Source organism: Bombyx mandarina, chromosome 06, assembly GCF_030267445.1.
Source record: "Bombyx mandarina strain Sakado chromosome 06, ASM3026744v2".
NCBI lineage: Eukaryota > Metazoa > Arthropoda > Insecta > Lepidoptera > Bombycidae > Bombyx > Bombyx mandarina.
The window spans coordinates 14,860,636-14,871,541 of record NC_143213.1 but is presented as its reverse complement, the minus strand read 5'-3'; the positions used below and the strand labels follow the sequence as shown (position 1 = coordinate 14,871,541).

At 33.9% G+C, this 10,906-nt stretch overlaps 1 protein-coding gene across 1 annotated transcript; it reads left to right on the top strand.

The window, feature by feature from the left end:
- Positions 1-360: 360 nt before the first annotated feature.
- Positions 361-8,481, top strand: Mpc1 (mitochondrial pyruvate carrier). The gene is made up of 4 exons (XM_028188427.2): positions 361-500; positions 769-842; positions 1,102-1,202; positions 4,796-8,481. Exons 2-4 carry the CDS (start codon positions 775-777, stop codon positions 4,972-4,974), a joined length of 348 nt encoding a protein of 115 aa, XP_028044228.1. The 5' UTR covers positions 361-500; positions 769-774; the 3' UTR covers positions 4,975-8,481.
- The last annotated feature ends 2,425 nt before the right edge of the window (positions 8,482-10,906 follow it).

Genomic DNA, 10,906 nt, shown 5'->3' with positions numbered 1-10,906 from the left:
AAAAAATCTACTTTTCGACTAAATACTATTCTACTAGATTTCAAGCAATTAATCGGTCCAACTTATCAATCTCCGACATTAGAAATCAAAATCCGCTGTTTTCCGTTTCACTAAGAAAACAGTTAATTTCCAATTAATCTTGGGTGCATGAAAATATTGAATGTATTCATGAATCCGATTATGACTTTTGCTAGTGGAGTGTTGGCTCATATCACATACAACCATATAGCCATACTCATATCTGACCTAAGCGACGGGGCAAGGCAAAGCCGCCATTAATTATTTCTGAGTTCCTTGTAGTTTGGCATCCCATAACACTTACGACATAGGTAGGTAGTTCTTAATTGATAATTTGACTTTTTAACATCCCTAATTAGTCAGTGCGGTAGTATCCATTATAGTATCTCTAGTAATTAGTCTCTGCCTGAGAAGGGTATAACTTTGCCTTCAAATTAAAAGTCCTATTTTCCAAATTAAAGGATACCGAGAAGTTCAAAAAGGTGAATACATGAAATACATTTTTAATGTTTATAACGATACATTATTACAACAGATTTAAAATATATTTATGTGATAATGAAATAACCTTGAAAACGTTTCATACTAATTTATTTAAGTAGTCCAAACGTAAATTTAATTGAACTAATGTAAAAGAATATATTTCGTATGCAAATGTAACATTCTTGAAAGAAACTTATTCAACTCATTAGTTTTTATAGCACTTCTGTGAATATAAATCGAGGATATTAACAATTCTTATCTTTTTAGTTTAAAATGAGTGCTTTAGCAAGGAAACTAGTGAACCAGCTGAAAAGCAAGGAGTTCAGGGACTATTTAATGAGGTGAGTTTTTCCTTCAGCCCAAACGAGTCGCCACTACTGCCTGCCAATTTTTGCTGCAAAACATCAAATCATTCTGCTTTAAAGAGGGAGACAGCTGTGATAATATTCAATTGAGACACAGACTTGTGGGTGAAAACAATTTCATGTTTATGGGCTCCAATTACCACTGAACGCCAGATGAACAATGAACTGTTCCATCTAAAGTATTAATAAAATTAGATTCTGTAGTAGATAGTATAAGCATTATTATCAATTCTAGCACACACTTCTGGGGCCCTGTTGCCAATTGGGGTATACCACTAGCAGCCATAGCAGATACAAGGAAGGATCCAAATTTTATAAGTGGAAAAATGACTTTTGGTGAGTTCTATTTAATAGCATATTCTTATTATATTGTCTCCAGTATCGTACTGGGAGACGTAGCGTGGGTAGGCCTTGCACAAGGTGGGCCGACGACCTATTGAGGTTTGCGGGGATCCGCTGGGTGGAGGCAGCGCAGGACCGGTCTTTGTGGCGAGACTTGGGGGAGGCCTATGTCCAGCAGTGGACGTCCATGGGCTGATAGATAGAAAGATAGATAATATCGAAGCAATAAGCTTCGATATTATCTATAGTGTAGTATTTTGTAATATCCCACATTTAACTTTTTTAAATCATTTTCATTTTGCTAAATTACTATGTACTTTAAGCGGCACAGTCAGACAAGTTATTGTGGAAGTACTGGCACTGTGACCAAATATGAACTACTACAATTACCATTAAATCTTAAACACTTTACCATCTGTAAAGTTGCATGCATTAGTTTAGGGGCCACCTATTTTAAATTGGGGGTTGGGGAAATTAATAAACTTAAATTGTTAAATGCTACTGCTGCCAAAAAGAACCATAAGAGACACGTTTGCCATTGTCTCTTATATAAATATGTTTTAATTATTTTATTTACATTATGTACAGTGATATTCTAAAGGTTTTTATTTTCTTATCTCTCTCTAATAATTTTATTTTACTCTTTAAACAGAATGTCAAACTTCAAAGTGTATACAATTTTGTGCATTTTTTACCCTCTGAGGTAGGTATCTTAAAGTAAGGTATATATTGCTAAAAGGTTATCAGCCCATCTGAATTCAGGAAATATTTGAGAAATCATTTTTTATTATTATCTGCAATTAGCCCGGATGTGCTATAAGCAGTCATGCTGTATGATGTGGCAGTTTGTGTATGTTTTCCAGTAAGGGCAACTTGTCATTAGGTCATATATATATTTATGATAAAATATCCTTTAGTTTTAGCTGTTTAGGATAGCTTCATGTTGTAAATTGAATAACCAATTTATTTGAATGTTTCCTCAGCCTTCCCTGATATGTCTTTGGTGTTTTATGGATTTCCTCCTTTACAGTGGTAACACCTAGGTGGTGGGGTATCCGCATTGGTGTGAAACCATAGGACATTGCATCAATTTCTCAGTATCATATTTTGCATTCACTGTGTTATTAGGATATTGGAGACACAAGCATTCCGTAACATTAATGAGCACCCAATTATTTATGTTGGGTTCTGAAAATATAGGAATAGGAAAATAGGATAATTTCGCCACTAGTTGGCAAGTTTGTGATCTTTTCGTTCTCTTGATTTCAGCGAAGAAAATACCACTAGCTCTAGGAAATGCTTTACAATATTTCATAACATGTTATCAGGAACAAATAGCAAACCAAATAAACCCATTACCTAACAAAGCACATAAAGTGATGACTTGCTACTATCAATAGGCTACTAACGGCCGTCTGGTGTAGTGGTAAGTGACATGGTCACTACACAAGGGGGTCGCGGGTTCGAATCCCGCCAAGGGGAGATATTTGTATGATAAATATAAATGTCTTTTCCAGGGTTATGGATGTATATTAAATATATGTATGTGTATAATAAAAATCTTACATTTATTTCCGTTATCTGGTACCTGTAACACAAGCTCTTTACGAACTTATCACGGGACCAGTTAACGTGGCGTGATTGTTAGTGATTGTTAGTAAATAGTCTTATGAAAGGGACTAACTTACAAAAACATAAATAAATCTTGGCGTTTACTTTATTTTATCTCAGTGTTTTTGATTGTATAATCTCTTAGTAGATATTGTGTCTTATCATGAGATAATTTTGTCTGTACGATACACAATGGTTTATGTATTTTTTATGTCTATTGTTTTAAGAATTTGAGATGAAATGTAATCTTTATATTAATATATTGAATTATGTGTATAAACACTATATTAATATGCTGTTCTTTAAATCTAAGCAGTAACCTATTTTAGTAATAGACCTATATTTTATATTCATATCACTGATGGCAGCTTGATATAAATATGTATAATTCTGAGAAATTCCTGATTGAGATGATCCTGGTATCACCTTTTCACTATCACACCACTTTATCAGAGTTTATTCTTGTTCTCTGGGACCTTTGTGTTAATTGACAGTGCATTTCTGTACCATCATGCTCAGTCATGGATGCCCCTTCTCGGTGTTTCCTGAGCCTTTTGACATGTTCTTCTTTATGCAAGGTTTGAAAGGAAGTCTTCGTGGAATGCAATAGCTGTCACATCAGATATTTACTTTACGTTGAACAGTAGAGTCGTTTCAAACACATGTAAAACAAGTTATGTTCTAATTTATTAATACTGTTGTTAGGGAACCAAAACATACATAAATAGTATATTAAGTTGAATCAAATTGACAGTTCTTCCCAGATCGAAGACAGATTTCGCTGTGAGGGTCAGAGACAAGGACTGTAGCATGGATAAAATCACATAAAAGCTCCTGGAGATTTATGTACCCATCCTGACCTAGTTTCCCACAGATTATTCTAGAAGTTCAACGTTCGGAACAGCAAATATAAATAAAATAAAACTCAAATTAAGGAGGACATTAAATATCACGCGCAGAAGTTCTGAATAATCTCGTAAGATAAGAAAACATAAAAGACATGATAACTCACCCAGCCTTAGATATAATAAAGCAACTATTAGTTTTGTTGGTGAACTTTGCTCCTGTATCTCGCATTTCCCGCCCCAATGGCTCAAAAATATTGATAAATAATTATGTATATGTAATTAATTGAATAAATATAATTGAACAGACTGCCCAAGACCGATGTATATGGAAGGATTTAATTCGAGCTCTACACCCCAGCAGAGGGTAATAGGAAAGAAAGAAAATGAAGAAGAAGAAGTATATACATATATAATAATATATATCTACATTATTAGTAATAAGATACAGAGCATTAATTTTTTAATGGTTTAAGTATGTCTAAGTCTATTACTTAAGACTACTCGGGCTGTGATCGATCGTTAGCTATGCAAAAATAAAAAATAGTTTAAAAAAATAACAAAATACGCTTTAAAGAAAATCCAATAAAAAAATAGAAAATAAATTTTAATAAATTTGAATTAAAACTAGAGTAAGAAAAATGATTTTATTTAAAAAAAAAAGCGCGGCGTGCATGGTATCAGTAGTTATAAATATTTTATGAATATATGAGTAGTATATATATGAGTAGAAGGGTTATATTGATAATATTCTGAAAAGCACCCCACGCTTTTTTAGAATAAAATCATTTTTTCTTACACTATTTTAATTCAAACTTATTAAAAGCTATTTTCTATTTTTTCGTTGGATTTTCTATAAAAGCGTATTTTGTTAGTTTTTTTAAACTATTATTAATTTTTAATTTTTTAGTTGAATTTCAATTCTTCATTTTCAATTTTTCCTTTTTATATTAAATTGTCATCGGTCCTTAATAAGTATACCAAATTTCGAGTATACCAATAATCCGACGTTTTGTAAGGGGTCAAAATCATGTTACATACTAACATACATACGTCTGAAGCTAATAAAAGTTATTAATAAAAAATACACTAATGCTTCACCAATTTTAATATTTATCTCTTTAATTCCAGCCCTGTCTCTCTACTCGCTGATGTTCATGAGGTTCGCTTGGAAGGTCCAGCCGAGGAACCTGTTGCTCTTCGCCTGTCATTTTACGAACGAATGCGCTCAGCTCACCCAAGGAGCCAGGTTTATAAACTACCACTACATCCAAGGTCCTAAAGAGGTCCAAGAAAAGAAAAGCCAATGATGACGTCACTTTAGTTTAAGAAAACACTCTGGGCTTTAGTTACGATGTTACCAGTCAATTAACTATTAGTGTTGCCTTGAGTGATAACGAAATTGTTTTTTTTTAAGTTGTTTTGAGAATGACAAAAGTGACAAGGTCATTTTTTGTTGGTCTTTGTAATATTGAAGACTTAGGTGAAATTATGTCAACTTTAAAATTGTATTGTTTAAACAACAATTGGATTTGTTGGAGGCTTGTAGTTTATATATAACTATAACAGAGGGCCCCAGTTTTCTTGTAATACTTCAAAACGAGTTGAATGAGATGATAGGTTTTATATCCATGGGCGACGGTAACCATTCCCCATCAGGCGGGCCGTATGTATACTCGTCTGCCTGCAAGGGCAATAAAAAAAACTTTATTGTCCAGTAAAATTGACGAAATTTCACTTAAAACGAATCTTCCATAACTCGACATAATATCATAGTACTAAAATAATGTATTCAAAATACATACTTATATTAAAAGTTGATTGTTGACATGTTACCTTTGTTATATCTTATTAGATAAATATTTTATTTATTTGAATGTTTACATCTTGATAAAATATAGTAGCAAAATTTTATTATTGTGAAGGATTAAAATACTAGGGCATGTTTCAGGGTTATTAAAAATTGTTCGTGAAATATAGCGAGTATTCTGTTGATACTATAGGTCAGTGATTCTGAACCTTTTTTTTGTTGCGGCACATATTTAACGATTTCAAAATTTGGCGGCACACAAAGAAAAAGATAAAAATTATTTACTTACTACCGAATCACATACATTTGCCAATTTTAACGAAAGAAAAGGTGCAGTAACTACTATGCAACACCTTATCCCAACTATCACTAAAACAACACGTTTCGTACGCAGAAGTGGCAAGTGTGCGCCGACTTGAGACATATTCCTATTGCTATGCACGCCGCTTCATCATAATTTGGCACTAAGAAAAACCGCGTTGCAAAGCAAATAATAAAATAATTAATTTTTTTGTGGATTTATTCATGTTAAAAATATTTTTATTTTTAAATGATATAATTTAATACTATTAACATTATTATATATTTGTAAAATTTGGCGGCACACAAAAGTGCCGCGGCACAGTGGTTGTGAATCACTGCTATAGGTTGAAGTGATGATTGATATGTTGTAAATAAATCAAACGGACTGCCCGCAACGCGAATGTTGGTATACTCTTTGAATCGTAATCTTGAACGTTGACGTCACTGTACAATACAGTCCCCTCAGTCCAGTTTGAAATTAGAATCGTTATATTGTTGTTGTTTCTGAAGCAATTTTTATTTTGCCTTCGTTGGTCGTGTTTGTATCTTTCGTAAGATGATAATAATATAATATCAGGCGACACGGTACCAAATAGTGACGTAATTAAATTAACGTCAAATGAGGAATTAGAAAAATAATTTGAAATTAAAATTGCAATAACTGTTCTTCTTTCAATTTTTCCTTTATGCGTTTTACTTAAAATTAAGAATAGATTATCAATATTTACATTATGTTTTCCCATTTATAATTTATGAAGCATTAATAATTTTCACATGACTATATTTTTCTAAAGACATACCTGTGTATACATGTGTTTCTATCAAATCGAAATTAAAGTAATCGAACAATAAACTCTCGTCATAACTACGATAATAAAAGCAAATCGATGCCTCCAATGATCACTACTCTAACTCAAAATTTTGAAATTTTCGTTTTTTTTGCAAATCGCTTCACTATGTTAAAAGTATTACAATTAATCATTATTGATGGGGTTCGAAGCAAGAGTAAATCAGCTAGTTACACAAAAAAACCATAAATATAATATCTACAATAAAGATTTTATCAATTTTTTTCGTTTAAACGCTCCTCCTGTAAATCTACGAATTTGGAGTTAGCGTAGTGTTCATTGGAAGCATCGAAATATGACCTGAAACAAAGACATTCGAGTAGAAAATATTTTTTAATCAATTAAAACTGTAGTTAAGGTAACTGTATCAAGATACTATAAAATATCGCATGAACACAGTCAAAAAGCCGAAAACAAAAAAGGTGACAACATAATATTACTATTATTATTTTAAATTATTTTAAATACAATAAGAACGGGATAATTGCATTTCAAAATGATTTATTTTTAAATAATAACATTAAAATATTTATTTATTTTTTGTAATAATTTATTTGACCTTTTTTTTACTAGATATAGAATTGTGACAATTTGTAGCATATTTTATTTTTGACATCACTATTTACGCACAGATTATACAAACAAAATGTAAAGAATATTTGTTTGATATGAATATTATTGTCGAATAAGAACGATTTCCACAAAAACAATTCAACTTTGAATCGTGTTTAATTTATAGACGCATTCTAGAAATTACGTGTCCGATTAAAACTCTTTGAACTATATTGATTGTGTATTGTCTCCTGTGTTACGTAATTACATTATACAGGGTGTGAAAATTCGTTGTCGATAAAAAGATGGGTTTGCGATTCGTAAGATGATAACGCAAATAATAGTTTGCACAATGATTTGACGATGCAAGCAATGGAAAACTGTTGTGAGGCCTGAAATTATTGTCTCCAAAGTAGCTACCGTTTGGCCATGCTACAGTCAAAAGAATGGGCTCCGGGCTAACTAGATTCACAATTAGTCAGTCAGTCATAATAATGATCTTGGGCCAAGCATATCTTTGCTTAGTTAACAATATCTAATTATGATTACGTTTTATAAAACTGAATACGTCTTCTAAAGATTTTGTGGTGCTTGCGAAAGTATTATGAAAACTATACAATTTTTATGTTATATTGTTAACTAAGCTACCAAAATGTGTATTGTTCGTTTGGCGATACTACCTTTAGATGCGAGTGTTTTAATATACGGGTGGAACGCTACCGATTTTTTTATTAACAAAACGCAACGATTTTTCATCGATCAAAAACTAGACTTCGAAGCAGCAACCATTGTAATCGGTTCGCGAATACCGGAACAGATATACGCTATATCGTAGGAAACGACAGTGGTTGTGTTGGGTTCAGTTGCAAACGAGCAACAAAATGAAATGAAATTGTCGACCGGTCGTTGCAGCGAGAACGATGAAGCTTTTTTTTCATGACGTCTTGGATTTTGCACTTTTAGTAATTCATTGGAATTGTTTTGTTGCGTCAAACCTGTCTTTCTGGTGAGGTAAGCTGAAATAAAAAAAAAGTTGCTAGAATAAAAAAAACCAAATGATTGTTTAATCTGTGCTTTTGGCCCGACGAGGGCTTCGCCAATCGATCAAAAAATATAGTGTTTTCTTAAACTAGATTTTATTGAATAATTGTAAGGGAATTGTTAGACATGTGAATGTTTTATGAATACAAAAAATGGATATATTTTATAAAGGAATATTTATTGAATTATATGTTATACTATGCTGTTGATCTGTTGTTACGAATTGTTTCGTAGTTGTAGATAATAAATGAATGGTGATATTTTATCTGTTTATTTATTTGTCTCGTATACTATAGGTACAGGTTTTCCACTTATTTAATTGCGCAGAAGTAATCTTTTTTAAAGAAGCTAACCGTAACGCAATAGTAAGTGCGCGAAATGTTTTCATTGGCTATTGGTTGATGCGTGGGCGCCATGATGCGTACCCGGTGCGAACAAGCGAGATAGCATGAGTCTCTGTTTTTCTTACTTTATATCGTAACGTAACGTAATAAAGTCTTTAGTTCAAACAGCGTTAGCACTCACAATATGTCGGCTGTAGCTAACTCTCTTGTATGTAGGCGAATTTTTCCGAACCTACTTATAAAAATAGTTGCCGATAGTATTTATAAAAATAGTAAACCTGTACTAACGTGAAGAGCACAGTGTTATGGACCATCTGGCCTCAAGTTAATACCGTCGCTTATAGATATTGTCTAGGCCAGGGGTAAAGCCAAGACTAAGGACCACTCTCAAGCATCGCCTAAAGTAATGCGGAAGTTCAGCTGTTTCAAGCGAGTGTTGTCATAGCAAAGGAATCCCACGTAAGTGTCGTCGTTGTGCCCTAAAGCATAAGACGTCTGGTGCACTCGTATCTAGCGATGCGCCGGTGTTCGAATCCCGCTATCGAGTACCTACCAAATTTTCGAATGAAATACATACTTAACAAATGTTCACGATTGACTTCCAAAGTGAAGGATTAACATCGTGTAATAAAAATGAAATCCGCAAGATTATAATTTGCGTAATTAGGTACTGCTGGTAGGACCTTTGAGATGTGAGTCCGCCCGGGTAGGTACCACCACCGTGCCTATTTCTGCCGTGAAGCAGTAATGCGTTTCAGTTTGAAGGGTGGGGTAGCCGCTGTAACTATACTGAGATCTTAGAACTTATATCTCAAAGTGGGTGGCGCATTTACGTTGTAGATGTCTATGGGCTCCAGTAAACACTTAACACCAGGTGGGCTGTGAGCTCGTCCACACATCTACGCAATAAAAAAAAACGTATAAAAATTATAGTCGAATTGAGAACGTCCTTCTTTTTTGAAGTCGGCTAAAAGTCTTACATCATAAAGCTGTGCTCAGTCAAGTTTCGCAAAGTGTGCAGCAAATTTGAAAATTGAACTGGCTGGCTTGTACCATTGTGTCGGGTACAGAACATACCTATTTGACAAACCAGTTGTTGCCCATCATCAAGAACTTCTCTATGAGTGTATGCGCGGTAAAGCGGTAGGCAGCGGCTCTGCCCTTGGCATTGCTGAAGTCCATGGGCGACGGTAACCACTCACCATCAGGTGGGCCGTATGCTCGTCTGTCTGCCTACAAAGGCAATAAAAAAAATTAAAAAAAAATGCGCGAATGTATGGTTTATCTATTTATCTTTATTATATTTATATTTATTTATATTTTATTTTTTACTGCTTAGATCAGAGTTCCCCAAACTTTTTTGTGTCGTAGACCCCTTGCCATATTTTTCCGTGTTGGGTAGACCCCCTACTTACCTGATATTGATTTCCTGTAAATTTCTAACTGTAGTAAAGTTTAGTGTTAAAAACTTAAAGTAAAAACACATGTTAATTTATACATTTATTAATTGAATTTAAATTAAAACTACTCAAAATATTTTTTTTTATCTGTTATGTAAAACATACGTAACATAAAATAAACATAAAACAAACTATAAATAAAATAACATAAGCAATAATTCAATATTTTTAGTGAGAAGGATGAACCTGATGCTTTAATAATAAATTATCAACATTTGGCGTCAATTTTGTAAGGATTAATCTTAAATCTCCTCGGCAAATGATGTCTTGATATTATAAGATAGTATGATGTAAGTAAATAGGTACTATCAGTGTATGTGTTGAGATCCACTATCGTGGACCCCCAAATTTTTTTCCGCTGACGTAGACCCCTTGCAGGTTGTCGTAGACCCCTAGGGGTCGATATAGACCACTTTGGGAATCACCGGCTTAGATGGTTAAACGACCGCACAGCCCACCTGGTACTAAGCGGTTACTGGAGCCCATAGACATCTACAACGTAAATGCGCCACACATCTTGAGATATAAGTTCTACGGTCTCAGTGTAGTTACAACGGCTGCCCTACCTTTCAAACTGAAACGCATTACTGCTTCACGGCAGAAATAGGCACGGTGGTGGTACCTACCCGGGCGGACTCACATCTCAAAGGTCCTACCAGCAGTACCTAATTACTTTTCATTTCATTTCAAGCATTTCTGTATCGTCGCAATCACATTACGGCCGCAATGTGAAGTGGGGCTCGACCCAGAACGCCATGCATTCACCGACACCTGCCGGCACCACGCCGTAGTAGGGACGGACAGATTTTACACACCGATTTATATTCGTTTGTAGAAATTATTAATATCAAAAATAGCAACGCTTGATTGTTTTATAAAGACGA